The sequence below is a fragment of the Thunnus albacares genome, chromosome 8, assembly GCF_914725855.1.
Source record: "Thunnus albacares chromosome 8, fThuAlb1.1, whole genome shotgun sequence".
Lineage (NCBI taxonomy): Eukaryota > Metazoa > Chordata > Actinopteri > Scombriformes > Scombridae > Thunnus > Thunnus albacares.
In genome coordinates, this window is record NC_058113.1 from 11,208,167 (window position 1) to 11,235,979 (window position 27,813).

At 39.9% G+C, this 27,813-nt stretch overlaps 2 protein-coding genes across 2 annotated transcripts in view; both read left to right on the plus strand.

Moving 5' to 3' along the window:
* Positions 1-329: 329 nt before the first annotated feature.
* LOC122987471 (double-strand-break repair protein rad21 homolog A-like) lies at positions 330-9,794 on the plus strand. Its single transcript, XM_044359366.1, has 14 exons — positions 330-463; positions 3,499-3,686; positions 4,093-4,222; positions 4,529-4,628; positions 4,774-4,880; positions 5,106-5,303; positions 5,437-5,562; positions 5,795-5,920; positions 6,333-6,556; positions 7,072-7,225; positions 7,412-7,557; positions 7,805-7,987; positions 8,378-8,461; positions 8,832-9,794. Exons 2-14 carry the CDS (start codon positions 3,543-3,545, stop codon positions 9,021-9,023), a joined length of 1,914 nt encoding a protein of 637 aa, XP_044215301.1. The 5' UTR covers positions 330-463; positions 3,499-3,542; the 3' UTR covers positions 9,024-9,794.
* A 1,295-nt stretch (positions 9,795-11,089) lies between these two features.
* Positions 11,090-27,813, plus strand: part of LOC122987483 (eukaryotic translation initiation factor 3 subunit H) — a 68,565-nt gene continuing 51,841 nt past the window's right edge. The window contains exons 1-2 of the mRNA XM_044359383.1: positions 11,090-11,250; positions 19,186-19,342. Of these exons, the coding sequence (XP_044215318.1) occupies positions 11,149-11,250; positions 19,186-19,342 (259 nt within the window). The 5' untranslated portion in view covers positions 11,090-11,148. The remainder of the gene's footprint in view (positions 11,251-19,185; positions 19,343-27,813) is intronic.

Sequence of the window (27,813 nt, forward strand, 5' to 3'; positions counted from 1 at the left end):
TAAACAAGGCAAATTTTAATTTTAAGAAAATGTAAACAGAGGTTGTAAGACACATAATATAAACACACATTATAAATGTATGTTATATGAACATACATATACAACATATAAAAAATAATATAGACAACACATGCTAAATAATAATATCATTAAATTCATAATAATGCAGTAAAACCAAATCTACTGATTCATGAGTGGGGCGCCTTCGTGTCTGTGGTGAGCACTGTGCCACAGCGCCCCCAGTCGCCTCTCGCAGCTCACAGCGGACTGTCTGTCAGTGTCAGCAGACTCCTCCTCCGCCATTTTTGACTGTAAACATCCTGCCGATTTTAAAAGGACAGCGGTGAGCGGGAGGAAGGCGACTGGCGCCATCTTGGCTGTCTTAATGAGTACAGCAGGGGAGAGCTCGCTGGGAGAAATAACATAATTATTGGAATTTCAGTCTAAAAAGGGGAAACTACCGGTAAGTGAGGTTTGCAGTGGAATTATGTGCGCGTTGTTTGGTGTATTTTACAGGATGAAGTGAGCATGCACGTTAGTGTTTATTTGCCGCGGCCTTCACAGTACAAGCAGCCGTTAGCCGCCAGCTAACAACACAGTTGTGCTGCTAGAGGGAAAAAAGTATGAGCAGGTTTGACGGGCGCCTTGTTTTTGTATGCTTTAGTTACTTTCTTTTTCATGGGCGAACTGTATTTCTGTCCACCGTTTTCAAGAATATATAATTTTACTTTGAAGTAGCGTGAAGTTAATTCGGTAACGTAGTAGACGTTTGTGCTTCACACGATTTCATTGCTCCTTTTGTAGTTAACGCTAGCTGGCGGCTAATTTAGTTCATCCCACTTGATGGCGCCGACTATTTACTGGCGTTTACCAACCCGTTGGCGCTTTTAATATTACTCTGTATTAGACGCAGGTAACTATGTAATTTCACTTTAACTTACTTGTATATATATGTGAAATTTCAACGTTTTTAATTGATTGAAGCAAGAAACACGTTAAAACGTTACGTTAAGCAGACATGTGCATTTCCAGTGTTTGCCCTGCTGACTGGGAAATAGGCGGAACTTGAATGAAGTCGGCGCTTGTTTTGATAAAATGTTACTTTTACTAATGTCGTGTTTAGTGTCCGTGTCTTACTAACGATGAGCAACGGTTGAAGTTAATTAAATTTAACGTAATAAAAGGCAAAGGAAGTGCTTTAAGGGAGCTTTTAGGTTAGCTAACGCCAGCGTATTAACAAAAAAAAGTTTTTAAGAGAGTTAATTTTGTCGAATAATTTGCAGGCTAATGTCACTAAAAAACGAATTTATCAGCTATAAAAAACAATCCGCATAATTGGGGATTAACGTTCCTCATCTTTCGTTTTTGGCGAACTTGCTAAAAAGACCAAAAAGATCTCTAACAACAATGTGTAGCCCTTTTGGATATGTTCAGGCATGTGCGACCTTATTATTTGGGCTTCGTTCATCAGCCAAGAATATATGGATTTTAAAAAAAACTATCTTAACAATAACAACAATAACATGTCATAGCCTCGTTATTACAGGCCATGTTGGACCAGCGAGGTTCACCACAGGATTACTGTAACAGTTAACTGAACAATGGCATTTTTAACAGGATATTCGGCCAAGATTGTTGTTGTCTCTTACACATCTTAAGTAGAAAATATTATATTGTTATCAATACAAAGCATTGATTTTTGCAGCAATCAAGCTAAAACCAATTCTTAGTCAGAGATATGAAAGATGGTATTGCTGAAGATCAAGATTGTTTTTCAAACACGACGTTATTTGCTGCTTTTATGAAAATGCATTTAAAACTAGATAATCTGTGTAGGAAGACTGCCATGGTAAGGACATGATACTGTGCTGCTTGTGTTTGTCTTTAATTCTGGATCATAAAACAAATTTGGTTTCTTTATTTGTTGTCTCTTCTGAAAATATGATGAATTATGGTGTGTCAAATGTACATACTGTATATTATAAATACTGGTGGAAGGGCTGAATGATTTTGAAAAAAAAAAATCGATTCTTTTTTATGTTGATTGATATGATTTGTGATATTAGAGGGAATGGTAACTTTTACATCATTATTGATTGAAAAACATTAAAATGATTATAATGTGATTTTTGCAGGGATCTGTACCAAATGAAGATGTTTTCTTAAGTCTATAGCATATTATGTGTAGGCGAGGACATCTCTGCAGCATAACAATATTTAATTTAAAACAGTATTTTGACACACACTTCACCTTTAACAAATATTGTGCCTCCTGTGATTTGAAAATTGTAGTAGGCCATATTATGATTTTGATAAAATTCAGATTAGTTGTTCAGCCCTAACTGGTGGCACAGAAAGTTCTAAAATGTTATTTGACTTTGCTTCTTGTCAGTGATTGTGATTGATTACAGTTGGTAACTTCCCTGTTGCCTTTTATAAATATGGCTTGCTTGACTGCATGCATTAGATTAAGTTACAAACATTATGGTAAAGTCCAAGGAGATCAGTACTGAACTGAGAAATCGAATAATAGATTTACACAAGTCAGGAGTGTCTTGGGGCCATCTCAAAGCAACTTGAAATCCCAAGATCATCAGTGCAATCAATTGCTTTAAGTACAGAGTACCAGCAACAGTGGTTTCTTTGCCAAGGTCTGTAATAAAACCCAAACTGTCACTCTCTGCTGAGAGAGAATTGGTCCAGGTGATCAGATGTAATCTAAGAGTCACCCCCACCAAAAAAATCAACAAAAGACAGATTGGCCATGATTTTATAGGTTACTGGAACACAGGTGTCACCATCTTCAGTCAAGCAAGTTTCACTTTGACATGGGCTGAGAGATTGCCATGCAAGATAGAAGTCCCTTCTCCAAAGTGTGAGTCAAGTTAGTTGCTGATCAAGTGGGGCAAAAAACTGTAAGAACACTGTACTCTCTGTCAAGCATGGTGGTGGAAGTATTGTGCTCTGGGGCTACTTTGATCCCAGTGGAACAGGTAGATTGTGGAAAGTGGTCAAAATGATGAAGATTACCTCAGGACAACACCAACCCATCAGCTAGAAATTTAAATCTTAGTCTAAATTTAGCTAAAATTAAGATTTTGGAATGGCCATCCCAAAGTTTTGAACTCAGCCTTATTGAAAATATGAGGTCCGCCCTGAGGATACATGTAAGAAAACTGAAATTTGTTTGAACTCCACCAATTCTGTTAGAGGCTCGTTTGTGAAAAGGGCTAAAGAACATGCAAACAAATACTTGCTGGACTGTTTGTATATTTTTCACCCCATTGTATTTTGTTTTGTTTTGTATATTTTATATTTTCTGATGAAACAATGTATTTTTTAAAGAAACCAAATTTGTGAATGTTTTTTTTTTTTTTTTTTTTTTTTTTTTTTTTTTTTTTTTTTTTTTTTGCCATAGTATACATGTCCCTTAAAACTGCATGTAAATGATTGATCTCAACTGTAAATTGATTAACTATGATTAATTATGTTTCCCAGGTGAACCTACCCCAGTGTGAGTGTGAGCCAGGGGAACCAGGGCAATGTTCTACGCCCACTTTGTCCTCAGCAAACGTGGGCCGCTGGCCAAGATCTGGCTAGCGGCCCATTGGGACAAGAAGCTGACCAAGGCCCATGTGTTCGAATGCAACTTAGAGAGCAGTGTGGAGAGCATCATCTCACCCAAGGTAACAACACAAAACTGTAGTTTCTGCATTCTGGTTATGATGGTCTAAAGTACGTTGTTGATGTATAATGCTGTGTTCTCTTTGCAGGCTTGTCTCCCCCGCCGTTATCGTTACCTCTCAATAAATAAAAACAGGAATATTAAAAATGTTTTCTACCAACAACTGAAGCAGGGCTGATGAACAGAAACACAACAGAATTTTGGCTTGCAGCTCTCACAGTTTAACACAGTATTTGTGTTTATTTAAAACTGGTTTATTTTTATCGTGTCTCGCTCTGATTCAAAGAACTTTGTTGCCGTATAATGTTAGTTTGCACTGACAACAGTTCAGTCTTGTTTTTACAATGAAAATATATCTTAAACTTAAAGTTTCTTGGTATTTCTCTCTCTCTTTTTTTTTCTCTTAGGTGAAGATGGCATTGCGTACGTCAGGCCACCTGCTCCTTGGGGTGGTGAGAATCTACCACAGGAAGGCCAAGTACCTGCTTGCTGACTGTAATGAAGCCTTTATCAAGATCAAAATGGCTTTTAGGCCAGGTAAGGAGATATTTCCTTCATTCATAAAAACACGTATTGTCAAGTTTTTTTCAGAATTTTTTCATTTCAAGAAAGAAGTTTGTACGTTTTTCTGTACTGAAACAGTTGAGAGCAGAATAGAAAAACTGAATATGTAAATGCTGTGGTGGTTTTTCCATTTTTAGCCAGCTGTGTTACATGTGATGTAGGGATGCAACAATTTTCTTAAATTTTGCAGTGGCACTGACTTGATATGGTTGTTTGTGAGGCATAGAACCATGGAGTACAATTCAGTGGTATAACAGTGCTACTTGTATCTGTATTCAGGTGTGGTGGATTTGCCTGAGGAAAACAGAGAGGCAGCCTATAATGCCATCACCTTACCTGAGGAGTTCCATGATTTTGACCAGCCACTTCCTGATCTGGAGTAAGTTCATTACATCTACTGATCTCATTTTGTCTCTTCATGTTGGTCTGTAGGGTGAGACTTTCTTCTGACACTGGTAAAGGGTGTGATTCAGTTTATACCATTTTACCCAACTATGCTGTCTTTTTTTGTGTTCTTCACACAGTGATATCGATGTGGCCCAGCAGTTCACCCTGAACCAGAGCAGAGTAGAAGAGATCACCATGAGGGAAGATGTCGGCAACCTCAGCCTCTTGCAGGACAATGACTTTGGTACGACAACTAATGTACTGATGTGTACACTCACACCACCCACTACATATGCATGAGTTCATAAAACCATTTCTATATCAAGGTAAATTTCAACATGAGTGTGTGAAAGTGCAGAATCATTTTAGATATAACGTTAAATTCAGATTAACACAATAACATAATTGTTATACAAAAGGAAAAAAGACATCCTCTTCATGTTTAATAATAACTCTTTGTACTCTTCAGCTGACTTCGGTATGGATGACCGAGAGATGATGCGTGATGCCAGCACGTTTGAGGAGGATATCATGCATGGTGCCACAGCCTCCAACCTTTTGCTAGAGGCTGAGCCTGGTCCAGCTAATCTCCCTGATAAGTCCAACCACATGGAGTATGATGACTTTGGGGACGGCTCCATGGGCAACAGTGACGGGGGAATGCTGGGTGAGCAGTTTAAGATGTCTTTATAGAATCTGATTGCAGACTATATGGGACAACTATAGTAGCTGTTCTGTGAGATATTTGATACATAATGAGGAATGATGGTTGATTTTTAAATGACTTTGTGATTTTTCAGTTGATAAGCTGTTGAGCTCTGAAGATGGAGGTGGTATTTTTGACGACCCTCCAGCCATCACAGAGAGTGTCATGATGCCTCCAGATCATGGAGATGACGAGGATGACTTTGACAACCTCCAGTCACGTAAGTAAAGCTAAGTTGTTTTTCCTAAATACAAAAGAGATGAAACAGTAAATTCAGTTTTTTTCTTGTACCCAAACTCATGTGAAGAACAGTCTCAGCTACTTGTTTAATTGAGTACACATTGCAGAGATGACCTGGAAAACCTGCTCAGTCGTGTGCCATTACGGGTGGAGTGCACATTGTGTCTATTTAAGGAGCACTACAATTCAATTTTTGCAATTTGTGTGTCTAGCGGGTCCAGACAGCCCAGACTCTGGCCCAGCAGAGCCACTGCCAGCTATGGCTGACCAGACAGAACAGACTACACTGGTTCACAACGAGGAGGAGGCCTTTGCCCTGGAGCCCATCGACATCACTGGTAAGATTCTCCCTCACCTTTCAGTAGAGATGCAAGGCTTTACTCAAAACATTTTTTTCCCATTTCAAATAAAATTCTGTATTTAATTTTTTTTTTTTTTTAAATTATTTTTCTTGTTTTTGTAGGTCAGTATCTCAGCTAGGGATTTAGTCTTCTGTCTTTGTCTTGTGTAGTTTGTTCATTTAAAAGAAAGTGTGCTCATTTCATGGAGCTGTATTAAGCAATGTTTTACCATAAGAATTGGACCAACATAGCATTGATATAAAATTTGCCTATAGAGCCCTTAAGCTTAACACTGTTTTATGACTAAAGCATATTAGCTGAAACCTTACCTTTTTTAATGATGGTGACAATAATCTAGTTGTGTTTTTTTTGTTTGTTTTTTGATTGTTTTTATTTAACTCATCCCTAGTGAAAGAGACCAAGGCGAAGCGTAAGAGGAAGTTGATTGTGGACAGTGTGAAGGAGTTGGACAGTAAGACCATCAGGGCCCAGCTCTCCGATTACTCAGACATTGTCACCACTCTGGACCTTGCCCCTCCCACGAAGAAGCTTATGATGTGGAAGGAGACTGGAGGAGTGGAGAAACTCTTCTCTCTTCCTGCTCAGCCTCTCTGGAATGCCAGGCTGCTCAAGGTGACAAATGCTTGATAGAATATTTGTGCATGTGTTTGTGGGAAAACATGCACACATCCACTCTAAAACTGTCGGCTGTGTGTCTGAAATCACTTACATGCAATTTTACAGCTTGGAGAATAGTAATAAACAAGCCCCTCTAGAGGTCTGATTCTCAAAGAAGGTCAGACTCAGATACTGGTGAATGATAGTGGGAGAGAGAAGACTTATAATATTGTATCTTTCATTGACATTCACTTCAGGTTGTAGGATTTAAAATGAGAACATTGAAGGAAGAAGAGGTGAAGGAAATGACTGGTTTTGTCTGTCTCTTTCCCTATCCTTTCACACCTACATGTACCCCTCCAGAATACTGAATGAAAAGTGTGTCGATGCATAATTTAACAGACCTCTTTTCCTTTTGTCTTGCATCAGTCCTTAACATTTTTATTGAATCACAGGCTTGGCATAAAGTTTTTTTTTTTTCAAACTTCTCTCTAAATTTAACTGTTAACTCTCACGCTTATTTCTCCCAGATGTTCACACGCTGCCTGACGCCTCTGGTGCCAGATGAGCTGAGGAAGAGGAGAAAGGGTGGTGAAGCAGACAGTCTGGATGAGTTCCTCAAAGAGCTTGAGAACCCAGAGGTGCCTAGAGAGGAGGTCATGAGTCAGCACAGAGATGTTATTGGTAAGTCATGCAGTAGGATGTGAGAGGAGGTCATATCCCAGTGATCCCAGTCATCAGTTGTGTATGAGAGAAAGAAACTAATGGCAGACGTTCTAACTGAGAGACCATCAGTTTGCGAATAAATCTGTGTCCGCCTTCGCATTTCCTTTTACATTCTATTAACAATCTCCCTGATCTGTCCCTCAGACCAGACTATCATGGAGGAGCCCAGTATGCTGGCAGCCTCTGCAATGGAAGGCAGTAGGACGACCCTGGATGAGACAGTCATGCCTCCTCCCTCCACTCCCCGCGGTGTCAAACGCAAGACCCTCGACAAAGACAGCACCCTTCCTGTGAGTACTCGACACCCAAGTTTTTTATCTCGGCTTTTCTTTTGTCAAAGCACATTGAAAGGCATTTAATGGTATTTGATTTATGCTTCAGTGGCAGAGCCATAACACATAATGTTTAATTTCTAGCAGATAAACATGTTGGTCTCATCTGGTGTGAAAACAGGACACTAAATGACTTTATTCTAAACAGTTATAAATTATGTACTGAATCTTGACATGGCCTTCATGATCATGTTTTCTCTTTCAGATGGCTCCCTTAGAGCAGCAGCCACAACAGGTGGCTGACCGCTCAGTCTTGTCTCAGAGGTTAGACATGCCTCAGGTGGATCTGCCCCCAGAGGAGAGCATCAACCTCACCCAGCTTGTTCCTGAACTTGACCTGCTTGGTGAAAAGAGCAAAGATAAGAAGGATGAGAGTGATGAAGAAGAGGTGGGGACAAATAACTGCTTTTTCTATGACACTGAAAAGTTAACTATATTGTGGAAAAAGTTTTCTTCCCAACTTTTAATGTTGTCATTTTATATGTAGTAGCAGTCATGTAATAGTGATGCCTTGTTTCCATCAGTTTGTTTAAACACAAAAGTGATACAGGAGAAAACACGCAGCAAAAGAAAATCAAACAGCAGGATATGACATGGCAATTCTTGTTAGCTATTTAGTAACTCAAAGGACAATGTTCCCCCAGATTAGGGGGGAACACTGATTAGATTATGATTTATGTATGGGAATACCCTGAAGGCAATGTCTTTCTGTAGAGAGGTGTGATTGTATTGTTGTGTGAGTCTTGGTCAGTTGATGCTCATGACTGAATGTTTTCAGGAAGAGGATGGCCAGGCTGGAGACCAGGACCAGGAGGAGAAGAGATGGAACAAGAGAACCCAGCAGATGCTGCACGGTCTGCAGGTACAAAAATACTGTTGCCATGTTCAAATTTTTTTTTTTTGAAAACAGATTTCAAGTACATGGAAACAGTTGTTTCATAGTATTTGTTAGTAAAATTTTGTGTGCAGATTTCACAAGCTATATTCCTTTCATTCATCTGCCATGTACAAAATAGGTCTGTATAGGTTTAAACTGGAAAAGCATCTTCTAGGGGAACCCAGCTACCTGGCCTAATGTGTGTGTGTGTGTGTGTGTGTATAATATAATATAATATAATATATTTCCCTTTTGATAAAAGGTAGGGGAAATTCATATCATTTACATGTATTTAATTGCTCACCTTGGGTCAAAAAAGTACTTAAACTGATGATTTGAGCTTTTCTTCCCACAGCGCGTCATGGCTAAGACTGGAGCAGACTCAGTCAGCCTGCTTGACTTGTGCCGGAACAACAACAGGAAGCAGGCAGCTGCCAAGTTTTACAGTTTCCTGGTCCTCAAGAAGCAGCAAGCCATCGAGGTCACCCAGACTGAGCCCTACAGCGACATCATCGCCACTGCTGGACCAAGATTCCACCTTATTTAGACATTGGAAGAACAGACAAACACTCTGCTTGCAACAGACAAACTTTTTTAATTACTCGACTTTTTGCCTTTTTATTTTGTGTTTTCCTGTCAGCCCATTTTTTTTCTCTGGGGAAGGGGTGGGATTAATGGGGAGTGGGTCGGAAACTTTTAAAAAAAAAAAGCATTTTACTGTAATACAGATGGAATCATGCAGTATTCATTTGGTTCAAATGGAGAGAGGAAGAATGTTAAACAATTATATTTATAAAGCAACATTTTTCAGTCACCAATTTGTAAGCTTTGCTTCATTTTGTTTCCTTTTTTGTTTTGTAAGTTAAATTTCCATTGTCTTCTCATTCCATAAATTTTGTACCATTGCCCCACTCACAAAATATTGCAGATTGCCCTGTATTTTCACATGGAATCCCGTATTGACTCTGTACATGTTATGGAAAGGTACTGTTTTATTGCTCAGAAGTGTAACCTCTCCCACCTCCTCTGTGTTGCACTTGATAAACAAAAAGGTTAATCAGTCAAAAAATTGGTAAATCTCACCTGGCATTAAATATCATGTTTCAGATGTATAATTCAGGCAGTTTATCAGTTAAGTTTCATGTAATATTTTTCTTTTGTACCTTACGTTTATGCTTGTTCACCTTTTTGCATTATCTAACTAGGCAATGTACTTGTTACAGTTAAGTTCAGTATCCCACCTTTTTAGTCTTCGGGTAAGTTCTAGTTGTGATACATCTGTAAAGATTTGAAATAAAGTGTTTTAAGTACTTGGTAACTGGATATTTACTCATTTATAGTGTTATTTTACACTGGTCTTTGTTAAGCTGGTTATGAAGATGTTAAAGAAACCATATTCTGACTTTTGGCAATGTGTAGTGTAAGGCAATCATTTACATTTTATACATTATATCCCCAATATAATGGTGCCAAAACTCAAATGGTTATGGTGGTATTTGTGAGTGTGATTCCACAGTACTGGAGAAAAAAGGCCTTCATCCTCCCATTCTGTAGAAATGCAAACATTCACCAATACTTTTGGAAAAATACAAATACGTCTTGTATTCTACTATTCAAGTGGAAGTGGTAGTCCAGGTCCACTACTGATTACTAAAGAAGCTCCGTGAGGGAATAGATGGCAGATTTCAGGCCCCAGTTCCAGCACAGCCAGTTGTGTACGACAAAGAGAAAAAAAAGAAAATCATAACTGGGTCCTTCATGGTGAAATGTTATATCTACTATAAGTGTTAGTGTATCTATGTTCCACTGAAAATGAAGCCCTCACTCAGTGGTTTACTGAAGTAGATAGATGGAGAATACTTTTTTTTTTTTTTTATCCCTAAGGGAAATTACAGTGTTACATCTGCTATAAAATAAATGACAAAAAGCTGCTTTCACACTGAAATTACTAAAAAGTACTGTACTTCGGTAACATTTTGAGGTACTTGTACTTGAGTATTTCCATTTTCTGGTACTTTATACTTCCACTTCACTACATTTCAGAAGGACATATTGTACTTTCTCCTCCACTACATTTATGTGACAGTTTCAGTCACTTTTCAGATGAAGATGTGACACAATGGATAGTAAAACTTTTAAAATATAACACAAGATGAAGCCAGATTTCTCTGGTGACCCTTTGGAGGGGCCCAACCCTTAGGTTGGGAACCATCAACTAGCTAACTGTAACTAGCTTCACCTCCAGCAGCTACAACAGTAACATGCTGCTGACACACTGATGTTTCAGTATTAATTATCTAATGACGTCATATATAATAATATATCAGTCAGAGGGACCAAACCACTACTTTTACTGCAACACTTAAACTACACCGAGCTGATAATACTTAAGTAATTTTAGTTAAGTAGTATTTTTCATGCAGGACCTTTACTTTTAATAGTGGAGTATTTTTACATTGCTGTGTTGGTGCTTCTGAATATTTCTTCCACCACTACCCTCAACAACCACCAAACAGCTTCTAATTAATCACAATTCACGAGTGACACAAACAGGGGGAACTGCTCACTTTCAGCCCTTGTTGCTTTACGGACAGGAAAACGGACCCGCGTTTAACGGAAAACGTCCGTCACAGAAAACCTTCCTCCCTTTTTCCGCGTGTGGCGGCTCACAAATGGCTTCACGTAAAGACTCTGGTTCAGTATCTAGCACCGTGATGACTTCTACAGGCGGCACTTTGGACTCTCCCGTCAAACAGATCCAGATTGAGGGTCTGGTAAGTGACACTCAGATGAATTTCGGTGGCGGATGTGAGAGAAATGTGAGGATGCTGAGAGTTACTTGATGTGGATGCTAAAGTGTGAGCATCATCATGGCGGCGGACTGATAATGTTAAGCAGTTTCTTATGCTTTTAATACTTTACCCGATGTTTATAATGTATTTTACGGTATTTAATCCAGTACTTTACTGACAAAATAGATCAACATAATAAATTAGTTAATATATATGTTGTATTTGCTGTTTACAACCTCCCAACTAGGTAACAGGCTAATAGTAGGCTAACAGTGGACCGGTGTTTCCGTTTAAATAGTGACCGTTTTAACTAATGTCCGTGGTTGCTCGTAGTGACGGCAGCTGTTGAAAACACGAACAGAACACGTATGTGTCCTCTTAAAAGCCTTAACTTCTCTTAAATTGAATGTTCAATACAATATATAGTATATTCGTATGGTCATTTTTATCTCACCTTATGTAAATTAAATGGTGTCGCCAAGAAGAAGCACTCACATTTCTTCATTTATTTTTCCTGAAGTTAGTCTTTTTAAATTTTAGCTTGTTTGAGAGGAAACGCTTAGTCTGTTTGCAGTATCTCACACTGATGATGGGTCACAAGTTAAATGGACGGTAGGTTGGTCAAACCGAGTGGCTACTGGCCGCGTGACCAGAGTTTATACAATACAATACAATATCTAGCCACAAACTGAACATATTGTGTGTACACAATGACAAACGGCTTAATTTGTTGTATACGGGGCACTTTCCAATTGAGGATAAATATAACATCCCAACATAGGCTAACGTTAAAGCTGCACTGCCAACATATAGGCTAGTAAGCATAGATAATAAACACAGATGAGTAGTCTTTTCACTTGCATCCATTAGAAGGTCTAGGCTTTGTTCCACACTTAGTCTTTGATTAACTTCAAAGATCCATCCAGGCATGCTTTAATCTGCTTTAGATAATATTTTCAATTTGATATGGTTTTTCCACAGCAAAGTTCAATTACCAAGTTAAAATTATTAAAATGATCCTTTTCCAATTGTAAAAAAACAAACAGAAGCTATGAATATGCTGTTTTAAATGGTTAACTGCTGTACATAAGATGTTTTGCACTGGAGGCTTCAAAACTCAGACTTAAGGTGAACACAGAGCAACTTCGTTGCCCTTGCACAGTGAGGGTCAAACACCTTAGTGGAGTCACAATAAGCAAGACACATTTTTGAATGGAGGGGGACTTTAACATTTAAATACAGCAACATTAGAGCGATCAATTTAAAAAAAACACATCAATATAACTGATATGCTAACCCCACTTCATTCTGCCCGTACAGCACAAAGTAACTCTTGATTGCCACTAGATTGATTTTTCAAAAATTCTTCAATGACCACTTTTTCTTTGGTCTATTTTGTTGGTTCTCAGATGAAAACTTGAGTACTTTTGAAGATATCTACTGCAGACTGAGTCAGTTTCCTTCCAGTTCAGTGCTAATGTTTTGCAACTCAATATAGTTCACAACTTGGGGGATTTGGGGGCACTATTGCAAGGAAGTGTATTAAAGTGCAGTTGGATATTGAAAGCAAATACATGCCCGTTTACTTTTGTGCCTGGCTTTAGTTTTTTGGACACACATGTATTTTTGTGTATTTTGGCAGAGGATTACCTATTTTTAATGATTCTTATGTCTTACTTTTGAATTTTTTTCTTAACATCAACGTCATATTTAACAACTGAAATGTGGCACATATGTTTTGATTCTGTAGTACCTCTGTATAAACAGCAGAGGACAAACTTGCTACACTGCCATGCACTTACATTCTCCCCCCTCCTGCCCTGAACTGCACTGGACACAAAGCAGCTCATTTGCCTGGTGTGCCTGAACGGAGTAGCAGGACTTTAACTTGCCAGCTGCTGCCTTCCTTTTATCTTGCTCATTAAAGTTGCCCTAGAGTCTCAGGCCCTAATTTCAAATCTAAATATTTCACCTCAATGTGTATTATTTAGACCCCTAATGAGATTTTCTTAATTCATTCTCTCAGCGTTATCAACCAAACATTTTAATCGCAGCAGTTTAATTAAAAACAGTCGAGACCTGTTTAGTGTGTGACCTCATTTGGATTCAGACTTTTGAAAGAGAGGTGTCTATTTCAGGTAGAGTTATGAAATGCGTTTCACCTGAGTGCATTGATATGCAGCAGTTGCTGTTGTGTTGCGTCATGACCCGTCTGTCAGAGGTTTGGCTGGAGGGTTGCCCACAGACAGCGTCACCACTGCTCTGTAGTAGAATTGCTTGTTTCCTTGCTTTTGAAGAGGTTTTAGTTGAGATGTTGCCACACGACTGGAGCGCTGCACAGTGATGGGTTCTATTTAACACCTACTGAGATCACACAATTGCCTGCATGTTTGAAAAAGACTGTTCATTTATTCTGACATACGACATGTTGCAATGAGTCACAGACAACAATTGCCTCCCATGAATTAAGGAAAGGCCAGAGCACTTTGTACAGGACATTTTTGCATTGTGATTTGAGAACTCTGGGGGGTAAAAAAGGGGAGGGAATGTGTCAATCTTGGGTTAATGTTAACATTTCTTGCAGTGGTGGCAGTCGCAGACATTTTCTTTGGGTTTTTTCCAGTGAGTATATGAATGAAGAAAACACTGTACCAGAACAGTCCCTTCTTCCCTTTCCACTTGCCTCAGGTCTCTCATGTCGAGCCTTGCCAGGAAGGTGTTCACACTACATGACACAGATCAGCTGTAACGTACACAGACAAAAGAGATGACTTACTGTCCAGTGTAGAAACATATGTTCCCATCTGTCTAGAACAGTTACTAACTACTGTGTGTGTTATATCACATTTCCATAATACAGAATCAGCTATTTTATGTTAACTTGGTATTTTAAAGTTGTAGCTAATTCTTCAGATTTCAGACCTGGTTGATTTTGTGACACCTGTGGTCACAGCAAACACTGATTGAGTAGTTATTTTCTCAGAGACACAACAGAAGAGCAGCTAGTGTATCTTATTATAGCTAGACAGATGTATATTAGCTTGTTGTAGATGTGAGTTATTGGTCTATATGTCATCCAAATAAGTAACTAGAAATTGCTGTGCAGAAATGCTTGTTTAGTATGTATATTGGTCATAATTTTAAAAAATATAGTATCAAAATTGTTTGTTTTTAAAAAAAATACTTGAGGTCCATGTATCATTAATGGATTTTGTAAACTCACAAATATTGATATAAGTATTTTCCTCAAAAATCCAGTATTGGTCAGGCTACAGTGTTTACAGCACAGCCAAACAAACTTGCATGGGTTTAATAAAAAAAAAATCAGTCAAAAGTAATTGCAGCCACAATAAGACTTCATGTTGCGCACAGTGCGAGTTGTTTTCCACACAACAGCAGAGCACAGTGAAGTGCGGACAAGTTTGAGGTGTGCAGCCTGTCACCTGCAGCTCTTCATCTAACAGCTCACCGTGGCTGCTCCTTATTGTTCTGTTACTCCCTTTAAAAGAAAAAAAAAGATTTTAAAATAAGAGAAAACAGGAAATGACTGACTTGGTTTGCATTTCATGTAACTGCTGCACAATAAAAGCCATTGAGTGTTGCCAGTTGAATGTTTTAATGTGAAGCAGCAGCAGTAGGAAGCATTGGGTTTGCATTAGCAGTAACTTAACACAACTCTGACTATGCGTTAGGAAAGTGAACAGAGGCTGATATCGATGAGAGAAATATAAAACTGGTAACACTGGATTACATGCAGGCATCGTTTCCTGTGAATCCCTTATACATTTGCAGACAATTTGAATCCAGTGCAGGAATGGCAGAAAACTAATTTATAGCAAGGTAATTACAGAATGTATACAACCATAAATAGCATCAAAACGGTTTGATTTGATGAAAATTGTATGCGTTATAATGATATTCTTACATTCAGTGGATGTGCACTTAAGTAACCAGGTTAGTCAGAGAAACAAGGTTACGCAGGTAATAAAGAACATGTTGAAATGCACTGTTGTGACCTGGTTACAGTAAATCTGTGTATACATGCAGCAGATCATAGTGTGAAAATGTGTGAATTTAACAAATAGTCAAATATTCAGCGGTGGAAGGTGGTGCATTTTGTATGAGACATTTATGTCATCTTATAATGTTTAGTGTGAGAATTACTGCAAATGAAATTGAATAGCAGGCAGCTAATAAAGAGGAGAGCAAGCAGAGTTGGGAATCTCCATAATGTGAACATAATCTCTGTGTGCAGGCGTTGTCGTTAAAACTCACTTCTATATTGTTTCTTTCCTCACATTGCAATAAAGCTAGCCATTGGTTGTTGCCCGGGTCACTGTCATATTTTAGTCTCAGACTACCTCGCACTACAAATCAGACTTGACCCACCAAAATCAAACATGTTTAAAAAAAGATCTCCTCAGGCCAACAGGCAAAAGCAGACTGAATGAAGTCGGAACCTGCCGTGCTCCTTATCCTGGCTTAACCCAACAGATGACTCATGCCACACAAACATGTTTTCTCTGTCAAGTATATTACAGCCAACGTTGAGGGTAGAGTTCGTCTCCACATCAGCGGCGCAAGAAAGAAAACTCATTATGGCGTCGTCTCTCTCGCTGTACTTTCTCATAACTTGAGCCCTGTTGTGGCGGGAATATGAGCCCTTTTGTGTGAGTGAGAGAGAAGATTTATGATAAGAATTAAAGGCAGCCAACGGGGGATTTGGACCGCAATTGATTTTGCACAATTCAATTTTAAGCTTGTTGATTTATAATACGCTGTCCACATATCAATCTTGGGCGTCTCCACATGAGGTGAGCTCACTGGGCTAGCTAGCTGCTGGTGAGCTAGATCAATAAAATTGTATTATGTGTGCGTGTGTATGAGAGTGAGAGAAGCAGGGAAACACAGCACTAGAGAGAGTTATCCTATGTGCGTGCGCGTGTGTGTGCACGCGTGCGCAAACTTGGAGCTTTCCAGGCTTTGCTTACAATACCTGATGGCATTTACTCAGCACCAGGAAGCAAGCACAACAAATCCACAAAACCCCCCATCCATCCTTCCTTCCTTCCTTTCTTTTGGTGCGGGCTCCTCTTCAGTTCCCTTCTTCAAAGCATTTCTGTAGATTCAGGAGTTTTTGTAAAGCCCTGCTCGAATTTAGCTTTATTTATTTGACCTTCTTAGAGTTGTTTTTGGCCAATTGTCCATCTCTCACCTCCTCCTTTTCCAGACAGTTGCTATTTAAGTGTGTGATGAACAGATTGCCAAGAGTTAGATAGCTGAAAGCATTGTGTATCCCTGCTATCTGCTCTCACTGATGGAGGGAGACTAGAAAAGCTATTTGCTGGCAGAAAAAGCAGCCAGACACTCAAAGGAGTGCGGGAGGCTGCCAGGGCTTCACTGTAGCCCTCTTCTCCCTCGCCCTATCCCTCCTTGGTTTCCCTCGCTCTCATTGGTTCACCTGTCTGCCCTTCTTGCCCTCATCTGGTCCTTTCCTGCTCTCATAATTTCTTTTTTTCTTCTGGTTTCTCTCTCTCTCTCTCTTTCTCTCTCTCACATTTTCACTGTTGCATTCTCCTCTTTGCTCTCTCATCCAGCCTGCTCTCCAACTTCCCCACTGAGTTCTCATTCTTACATTTTCTTACTCTTTCTCCCCCTCTCTCCATCCATCTCCCCCTCCTCTGACCTATTGTTCAGACCTTCCTCCCCTCTCAGTCAGAGAAGCCAAGGCAGGCAGGCAGGGAACACGATTTGTTTTTCTCCCCACTCCACCCCATATCGTCTCTCTTCTCGCGCCCCAAGCTCTTTTACTTGTTGCATGACAGGTCCGCCGCACCATTGAAATAAATCATTTTCCAGGACAGATGCAAGTGTGTGTACGCATGTGTGCACGTGAGCGAGTGAGACCAGTAAGGGCTCCCTCATGGTGGTGATGGGTGCTTTGTTGTGAGCTTTGCTCCAGGACTGCCACCCTGCTACTGCGTGCGTGCGTGAATGTGTGTATTATTAATGCCTCTGGCTGTGACCTGCCCACACTGTTATCAGCGTGATTTATGCTCTCCCCCTCCACACTATGCTTTCAGCCTCTTGCCCTGTTCCTGCTCATTTAGACGCTTTGCCTTATTCTCTACTCTTTGGCTCCGCTGTTTTTTTGTTTTTTTTTTGCCGGTCACTGTGGCTCACGATGGGTGAGTGTATGTGTGCGCGCGAGCCTTTTTGTGAATTGCGTGCGTGTAGAATTAAGCCATAGCTCTTCCCCGCAGTCCTTGGTGTCGGTGACGCAGCATTAGAGCTCAAACCAGCTCCTCAATCATGTGGAGGCTTGTCCTATTGGCCCATTTTTATCTGGCATTAAAAATTAAACACATACAATGATGCATGGACACTGTCCAGATGAGGCACGGCAATGTTGGATATCAGACTACAAGTCCAAATTTACCCTCCCACTGTATGAGGGAAGCATTTTTCTTAAAATTTCACTAAATTCAGGTTTTATTCTTTATGTGTGCTGCCTCTTCCCTCTCCAGTGTAAATTGCTTGAATACTGACTGGCCTTGTACATACTCAAGATCAGTGATGCACCAGTGTTGAAGCCTGCAGGTGGTGCTTAGCACTCAACTTACCACTCAACCACAGTCAGTGATTGCCTGAATAACTTGTCCCAGAATTTCCTCTTAACATAATACAAAGGTTTTTTGGCAATTCTGTGGTTTTTATGTAAGAGCTCGGTACCCAGCGAGGAGTGCAGATTGGTGTCAGTGGATTTATTATGTAATTTAGTATTGATGTAAGGGTGTTTTAGTGATGTGCTGGATATGCTGGATAACTAATATGTGCTCCTTTAACTTTAACTGTCCCTTACAGATAGCCGCAGTCCTTTTAGGCACCAGGTGACTATGCTATGAGAAATACTGCAAAACTGTGACTTCTTCAATTCACTTTTAAAAGATGCAGAGTAGGAGTATTGTATAATAGGTTTCCAGAGGGTGGAGGTGGTGATCCAGCTAAGGGTGGGATGCTCCATGTAAGCGTGATCACCTATGAGGGCTGCACACATTTTTAGGAAAACTGTGAAAAATATAACTGTTTGAAAGGCAGTGGAACAGTATTTATATAACCACGTCCAGTCCTTCCTTACAATCTATCACACCCACTACATCACTATCCTGCATGCTGCAGGGGGGACAGACCTGATTGAATGACACAGTGCCACCTATTTATATGTTTGTGATACTAGAAATATTTCACAATTCACATAGTCAAAATGCATTTTCTTAACTATAACAACTTGTTTTGGGTGCCCATGTAAGAAAGATGAAGCCTCCCAATGCACAAAATAAAACTTCAGAGTGATGAATTAGCTCACAATCACTTGAACTCCTACTTATCTATTGATATTTTCATTATTTTATTTCTTCAGTATGTTGGAAAATATTCTTCATTATAACCTTTCCTCATTAAATAAAGTATGTTCACATATTACAGCACATAATGTTTTTTTTAATCAAGCACTAACTCAACATCATCGTCCCTCAATACTTTCCTATACATTAAAAGACAGTTTTAATGTACACTGGAAAAACATAGTTATATTTGGTTAGATGTTTTCCCATTGGTATTAATTACGTGGTTTAAAATAATAATGTGTTGAGAAAAAAAAACAAGAACAGAAAAAGGAAAAAAACTTATCTGCAGCAAGAGAGATGAAAAATCAAAGGATAATCAATTACATTAACAAAAAGCAGCAGCAGCCACAAAATTCACAAACAATGGGCAAGATAAATAAATTGGCCCCGGTTCAGAAAATGAAATCATTTTCCAGAAATGCTTTTTGAAAGCCTTTGTCCCTTCCTCTCTTTCTCTGTTTTGCTGAAGTAGTTCGATATCACAGTGATATTGTTCTTTCTGTTTTTACAGGTGGTGCTGAAGATCATCAAGCACTACCAGGAAGAGGGCCAGGGCAGCGAGGTGGTTCAGGGCGTCCTGCTGGGCCTGGTAGTTGACGACCGGCTGGAGATCACCAACTGCTTCCCCTTCCCTCAGCACACCGAGGATGATGCAGACTTCGATGAAGGTAACCAAGAGCAGTGCACTCTTTCTATTTATTCTATCAATCCTCTCCTGCAGGTGGAAAATGTTTACTTCCCCCCACACACGAAAAACAACATCACAACAGAGTCTGAAATGAATACCTGATAAGCACCAAATGCCAGTAAAACACGTCTTTAGTGGTCTTCAGCGATGGGGTCTCCTGTGACAATGGCTGGTAAATTTATGGGCTGGTGATATTTAAATGGTTTAGTAATATAGAGGCTTTGGTCTTAGCCTGTGCTCAAATTTTGAAACCACACTAAAGATTGTTTTTTTTGTCATTTGTATTCTTCTCAACTTCATTATTAATTGCGAAGTTTCAAATTCACACACAGTACTTGCCAAACTCAAGCACCAGAATACAAAATATTAAGGTATAAGTATTAGTCTGAGTTAGCTTGTCTGTTACAGGAAAACTGAAAAGTTAATTTCAGACATTGTGTCAAATTAATATATTAAAAACAATATAAGTTGGAACACAAGCAACTGGTCCTTTAATCCTCACTGAACTGATAGTAGAAATGCAGCAAAACTGTGGCTCAGAACAGATGTTACCTCCAGCCTCAACCTAGAAGTTTGACAGGACACAATATAATACTAAACTGTGTATTAGTTCACACAAATGCCTTCTTGAGGGATAGATTAGGGATTGCCATTTAAGCAAAGCACAAAAAATGCCACAAATATTAAAGAAATGACAAACTGTCGAGGTTAGGAGCCAAGGTATGATCACATCAACAACTCATTTAATGTCTGTGTGTGTGTTTCCTCGCCGATGTGTGTGTACGATGTGTGTACCAGGCACAGCGTTGAGGACAATGCTGACTTTTAACTAAGCTAACTTGGTACTGACTGTCCTACGCTGTCAGTGGCAGGGTTGATGTACGAGGGCGGTGGTGCAGGGTTGGAATGGCTTCAGTCTTTGGGTTACAGGTGGGTGGCGTGAACGTGCACCGGCTTTTATTTAGTCTTTATCCGCACACGTACGCTTTCCTGTCCCCCTCCTTCCTCTCGTCAGCTTTTGTATCAAAGGATGCCATGTCCTCTGACCTTAGCCCTCCTCCTATCAAGCCGTGTTGTTACTTGCACCTTGTTAGCGCAGCAAAATCTGCTACAAGCCAGACTGAAGGATGGGAAGGTGAGCAGATGCGGGGAGCAGAGGAAAGGGAGAAAATCCAGCTCTAACAGGCCTCCACTGCTAACGAGCAACTGTCAGAAATTCTGCAAGATACACAAGCGCCAATGGTGGCTAAAGGTTGTTAGTGTCAGGAACATCTCCCTCTCTGTGTGTACATCTGTGGTGGTGAGTGTCATGGTTTGTTGTGTTGTTGACTTTTGATGTGCTGGATTTTCCATCTGTCACTCCCTTTAAATTAACAAGGGCTTCAGTGAGGAGCGCCTTGCCATGAACCTTTGGGAAATTTACGTAGTTAGAACAGAATCCGTCTTAACAGGGCTTTTGATCCATCTGCAAAAGGTGTCAGACTTCAGGTTACCTGTCAGTACGGAACTACATTTGAATGGAAATGTGTTGGGAGTCATTCATGTTGTGTTTGTACTGGTGGTTGTTGAAATGATTTTGAATTGAGAGGATACAGCAAAACGTAGACAACTGTAGACTACAGAAGGATTCGTCTCTGCACACAAAATGTATTCGAAGAAAGAATTTTATCCTACACACCATGATTTTATCCAGCAAATCACAGCCACAGAAAGAATTACTTGGAGAAATAAAATGATCACACTGACAAGAAGTGAAAAATGGATTTAATGCCTGTACATTTGGTCTTTTTTTTTTTTTTTTCCTCTCATATTTCAGCCTGCATTTTCTACCCACGCACACAGCTGACCAGTCAAACCACTTCTTCTATCTCTCTCTGTCGTCTGCCCTGTAGCAACTAATTGTTACTGGGGGTGGGAATCCACGATTTGATTCGATTCCGATTCTTTGGTGTCCAATTTGATTTAGAATTGATTCTCAGTTCAAAACCGATTCTCCATTGAATGAATGGCACTATTTTCGGTCTTTTGCTCCAGTAAACTGTCTGCCAAACGTTTCACTGGTGTCCTTATTCCACTGAAATACAATATGGAACATAACTATTAGATAAGATAAATGGTCCGCAGCCTTTTTATGTAAAAAATTAACCGCATTAATTCATGAATTAATTAATTTGAAAGCATCTTACAGTCTCCTGCCTGTACAAGAATAACAAAACGAGGGGGAGGCAGAGTGCTCCGCTGTGTTATTATTAACGTCATGTCTCCAGCACTGGAGAGCAGCCTCTCTGCTGCACCATTAGCTCCAGGGAAAGACGTCGTTGTACAAGACGCTGAGCAGGTGCAGGGTTTTTTGAGGTGAAACAGACTGAGTACCGAGTTATTTTCTTCACTTCAGAGTTGGTTTAAGTTGTGTAAGTGCTGCAGTATGTGTTGGTCAGCTGGTCTTGTTTGTTTCTGCTGGAGTTCGCTGCTCCACTGCGCTAATGATAGTCGCTGAGTCACGGTGTAGAAGGTTCACAATGGACTACATGTTCATCTTGCAAAGGTTATTATTTAGACATTGAATTAAAACATGCTTGCAACTGCTGCTGTTTGTGAAGATGAATTACTAGATAACTCTAGCGTGTGTGTGCACTGTAGACTCTCCGGGTGCTGCAGTGCCCTCACAGTTGGGCTCTGCCTTTTCCATTCCGTCAACATCACGTTATTAACTAACATTTAGAAAATCGATTTTTGACATTTGTGAATTGATGCAGAATCGTCCACGTCTGCATCATGATGCATCTAGGAATCAATTTTTTTTCCCCACCCCTAATTGTTAATATTTTATCCGTGCTGTTGTAGGGGCGGGTTGCCTCGACCCACTGCAGCTGTCAGCAGACGACAGAACAACAGAGTTTTGTTGACATGTGAATTGGACTTTAATGTCTTTACGGAGCATCTGTGCACTTACTCTTGGAGACATTGATATTCTGCTGAGGATCCAGAGCCCACCTGCCACATGAATGCCATGAGGTTAAGAGTGTGTGTCTACCCCTCTCAAATGATGCAGTTCTTATAAAGGTGAATATGTATTAACCTAATACAAAATAGATACAATGTCATCTATTGGCTAAAAGCCACAAAGGATTTATATTGCCGTGCCAATAACGACAAACAATGGGCAGTGACAGTCTGGTTAATGTTAGTCCCCTTAGAGAATGCAGTTTTCAGTAAAATACTGCTGACAGGCTGTTGCAGAGTCAATGTCACCTGCCTAAATCCAGTAATTTCAACAACACCAGGTGGGTGTATGTTCTTGCAAATAAACTATCTCTCAATTATTGCCTTAAACTAGAAGAAGTTAGGGGCAGGTGTGCTTCGGAAGTAGTTGTTCACACTTAGGTTTACTTGTAATAGAAGTAATGTTTCCATCAGCACTCTTTCTCATTCTGTACCAGGCTAGCTTTTTTTCTGGAAGTGGGTGGCCTGAAGTAGGTAGGGAGAGGGGAGGGACACACACACACACACACACAAACACTAGAGGCACAGGAGCACAGACAGTGAGTTACTACAGTGTTTTACAGTGGTATAAATTTTTGATGAATTTCTCTCTGAATGTGGTTAGGACTGTGTTTTTTGTATCGATGTAGCCACATCTTTGCCTGTTGTATTGATTCTCTGATCAGTTAATCGTTACACCCTTAGATAAAGCTTGTCATGCTGATACTTTGGGTGAAAGCATGACTCAGCAGAACAGCATGCACTGCTGTCACAGCCAATCATGCACCCTGGACACGTTTCACTTGCAAGGTCTGCATTTGTGTATATGTGTTTTTCCTGAACTGCTGCTGTTGTTGGTGTTTGCGTGTGTTTATACCTGAATCATCTTACACTGACTCATTGCCTGGTCCCTCAAATCAGAATTACTCCTCCAGTCTATCTCTAAAGGAAAGATGGACCGAATTGGAGGCTGCATGACTGTGTGTGTGTGTATGTGTGTTTGAGAACGAGCGTGTGTGTGTGTGTGTGTGCTATGCTGCTTTTTCATCAACAGGTGCCAGTGTGGAGCTGCACTTGCAGGGCAGACTGTCAGCGGCAACAATATGAGTGAGAAAAGGGGAGTAATCGAGCGCGAGGAGCAGAATCAGCCTCAGATAAAAAAAAAAAAAGAAAAGAAAACCTTGGCTGAACCCCAGCCCACCTATCTCCCATGTCCTTGCATACACTGTCCTTGTATCATTGACAAAATGTATGGAGAGAGATGTAGAATTGCAGGCAGTATTCTCAAGGCATTTTGTGCACTAGAGGCACGCAAGTAGCATGTTAATAATGTGCTTCGGCCTTCTTCTTTTGTTATGGCATCAGTGATAATACAAAGAAGATGTATCCTGGAACAGAGAGATTATGCAGGGACAGCAACACTAAAGAAAATTTAGATCAGACCTCGCAAGGTAGTAATTGTGATCACCTCACCGTCCCCCAACACACAAACATACCTTCCACTTTAGTTTTACTGGTTCAAGAGAAGTTGTATGCATTTATTACATAAGAGAAGAGATGGTAGTAGCATAACATTCCCGCTACTTAATGAGGCCTAAAGCTACGTGACCTACATTAGATCTCAGAAGGTCGTTAGTATTGCTGATCCCATTGAGATTCAACACTTAACTCTACACTCGGTGCCTGTCCATACAGTTGGCTCCCAGTGGATCTTTCCAACCTCTGCACACTGTTAACACTAGGGATGCAGTGATTAACCGATTTCACTATTAACATCACTTTGGCCCTGTTCACGCCTGGTATTAACATCCGTCTTGCGTGATCCGATCACAAGTGGACAGCTCTAAATACAGGTGTAAACGCACCCAAGACGCATTGAGGACGGATTGAGATCCGATCACTCAGACCACATTCGGAGGTGGTCTGGGCCGCATGTGGCCACATTCATTTGGCAATGTAAACGCGATGCGTCCTGGACCACATTGAAGGACCACCTGCTCAACCAACGTTCTCCATTTTCCGGCAGACTAGGCAAGGAATTGCATTGCTGCCTCCGGGTCCAAAGCTGTTCAACTTGTTTGATAACAGGATAAACAATTTAATTTGTTTTTCATGTGAATTAAAAAAACGTAATCCACCTCCTGTTTTTCCCGTTCCCCTAACCGCTTTCACTCTTCAAATCGACAGTTAGGATAGTAATTCAACCAAAACCAGAAACTAACTTGTTTTTCGCTTGTCTGTCTAAAAAAAAAAACAAGTTGATAACGACAGTTTTTAGTTTTGCTGCGCTGCTCGACATGATGAGCTCAGGATTTATCAGGAGGGCGGCTGCTTTACTACAAACAGCATGAACCTGGACTGTGTGTGTGTAACAGCTGACCTATTGGATGTGTAGAAGAAAACAACATTATTAAAATTAGATCCTGACCGCTGCTGTCGGCGTGTCGGAGATTTAAATAATCAATGAAGTTATGCTGCTGTGTCTCGTGCGTAAATGCGCACAGCTTCTCTCGATGGAGAGACGCAGCTGCGGGGAGATCACTCTCGCCGGTTAATAACGAACGAATTTGCGAACGGAAATGATGTCCGTGTTTATTTGCATATAGAGCAGGGAAGTGAGATCCGATCATAAGTGGTTACTCAAGATGCATGTGGAGACGCATGTTAATGCCAGGTGTAAACAGATGTATTTAAAGCTGTCCACTTGTGATCGGATCATCAGAGACAGATGTTAATGCCAGGTGTAAACAGGGCCTTTAAAACGTCACAGTTTTGTAGCCATAAAGACTCAGCTACACTGAGTGTTTCTGTTCTTACTCTCAAAAAAGGGGCATTATAGTACGCAAAGTTACACATGCTGTCACAAGCGACTCCCCTTATTTGTGTTCGGGGGGGGGGGCTACATAAGCTAAAGGAGACAAGAAGTGCTCTGGCAATGTCTGAGAGACCCATCTCCAATTTGTAAAACTTGCCAAAGAAAAGTCGCTGCTAAAGGATCCAACACCTCAAACCTAAAACAACATCTTCGAGATCACCATCCAGCTATAAACGCTCAAGTGAAGGTAATACACTGAGTAATTTAAAAATCATTACTTTAGAGGCAAGTTACATAATGAAACATTGAGTTGGTAGAGAATTAAATATAAAAGTGTCACTTACAATCAATGAAGTAGCGGTGAGTTAAGAGTTGGGCTTTCAGCAACGTAAACCAACAGCCACAAAGCAGGAAAAGAAGCATTACACTGTTTATAAATTACCACTCACCGAAACAGCATGTAATCCCCTCAAGGGCTTCAGTGTGACCATTTACATCCTGTTGCTTCCTCCCATCTGTGTTGAGTCAACACTGGTATGGTAGGTAAATATGCCAGCTGTAAAAGACTCACTTAACATTAAGATATTCTAGACTTCCAGCACTATACCATGGGATCTAATTAATTGCATATCAGTGATAACACCTGCATAAGAGATGTGCTCAATTTCTGTCTTTCATTTTTACTAAAACTGAAAAAACAGACCATATTTTCTCAGGATACATGTAAAAATTAGACTAATTATTAAAATAGATGATTCAAAATGAATTAAAAAATAGGCATAGATGAAAGTTTATGATAAAAACACTTAAGTTTATTACCTATATTAGTAATATTTTCCCCTAGGGGATCAATAAAGTTCATCTTAATCCTATAATGACAATAATAATGATTAAAAACACCATATTTTAAATGTTAGAATTCAAAGTAAGTCATTACTGCAATGTCCAATTGCAGTTCATGTCGGCATGGATTATTTCTTTTCCTTTTTCTTATTCACTGTTGGACTGCGGCTGGTACTGCTGCAGTTCAACCCACTGTTGCAGAATCCTTGGTGAAGTGTCTTATGCTCTCTCTTTAAAACAAAACATGATCATATGATTTTATCCATCTGTAGTATTGTGAAATAAATTAATGTATAATAATCATGAAACCATGATTTTTCCTCAGATTACAATCATACAATCAAAATCTATAATCGTTGCATCCCTACTCATCATGTATCTCACGTTTATTGAAAATGACTCTACACCAAGTTTTGACAGTGTGGGAGTTTATTTTTCCTTGTTTCACCTCTTGCATGTACTGTGATGCACCTGTCTATTCTTATACAGGTTTACAAAACATTTTTTTCAATTTTTTTTATACTTTCAACAACTGCTATCATAAAAAACAAAACAAAACAGGGCAGCTGCTCCCATCTCACAAGCTTATGCAAACGGATTGCACACTGCACAAAGCCCACTGCCCGGTCCCAAATAAGCAGAGGAATGACGCAAGTGAAATAAGTGGCTGGAAAAGAGAACCAAGCATTTAGCAAGCCAAAGAGATGTAGATATTTATTTATAGGGGGTTGTGCACCAGAACGAAAACTCCAGCGAATATGTAAAATGCATCATTAAGTTACTTCTCATCACAAGGTATGATAACTATATTCAATATGTATGTGATATATTTTGCTTCAATCTGACTTAAATATCAAACACTATAAAGACTGAACTCTTGTATTGTTAATATCGGTTGGTTAAACAACTGATGAAGTGTGACTCGGTGCATTTCACAGGCTTATAAAGCATGATTGATTTACCTGTTTGACTCATAAGCAGGGATTTTTGTCAAGCTAACCATTGCTCAGTTGCACTTTTGGTAAGTACATTTGATATTCAACCCTTGTCACTAGAATTCAACAGCATGAGGAGGTATCCTGAAGGTAGAACAAAATTAGCTGGCTGTTTCTCTCCCTTCACCCTCCGCTACCCTTCCTCCTCTCCCTCTATTTCCCCCTCCCTTTCTTCCCTAACTCACTGCAGGTAAGGGAGATGCCTCCGCCCTTCTCTCCCACCACTTCCCTTCTTCCTTCTTTGCAATTAGTGACTCTGCTTCTTTCCAACGAACACCTTTTTTTTTTTTATCCCTTCTTTTATCTTTCTCTACCTTCGAATGTCCCCACCTACCCCCTTCTACCCTAGAATCGTCTACCCCAACCATAGGAGGATTAATTAAGCAAAACACTGTTTGAGACAGAAATGATGTAAGCACCCAATCAATGTCCTGTCGGGATAATTATGTCCCAGAAATGATGCGTTCATTTTATCAAAATTATCGACTTAAATGGCCAGGAACAGGTTTCTGTTCAGCTTTTTGGGAACGGAGCAGTGCATCGATGACGAGATAATTAAATATTTGGAGTAATTACAGTGTCTATTTTAAGGGAGTACCCCCACTAGAGTGAATATAACTACACCAAAAAATGGTAAAGCTTGCAAAATGGAAAATGTTTGATTGATGATTGTAATTTAGACTACAATTTGGTTTTTGTATATTTATGATGTATGTATTTATGATAAGAGGCTAACATATATATCATTATATGTCTATGTATATGTTTGTGTGTGGGATTCCCCCAAACAAGTAGTTATTTACTACTTCACAGCGC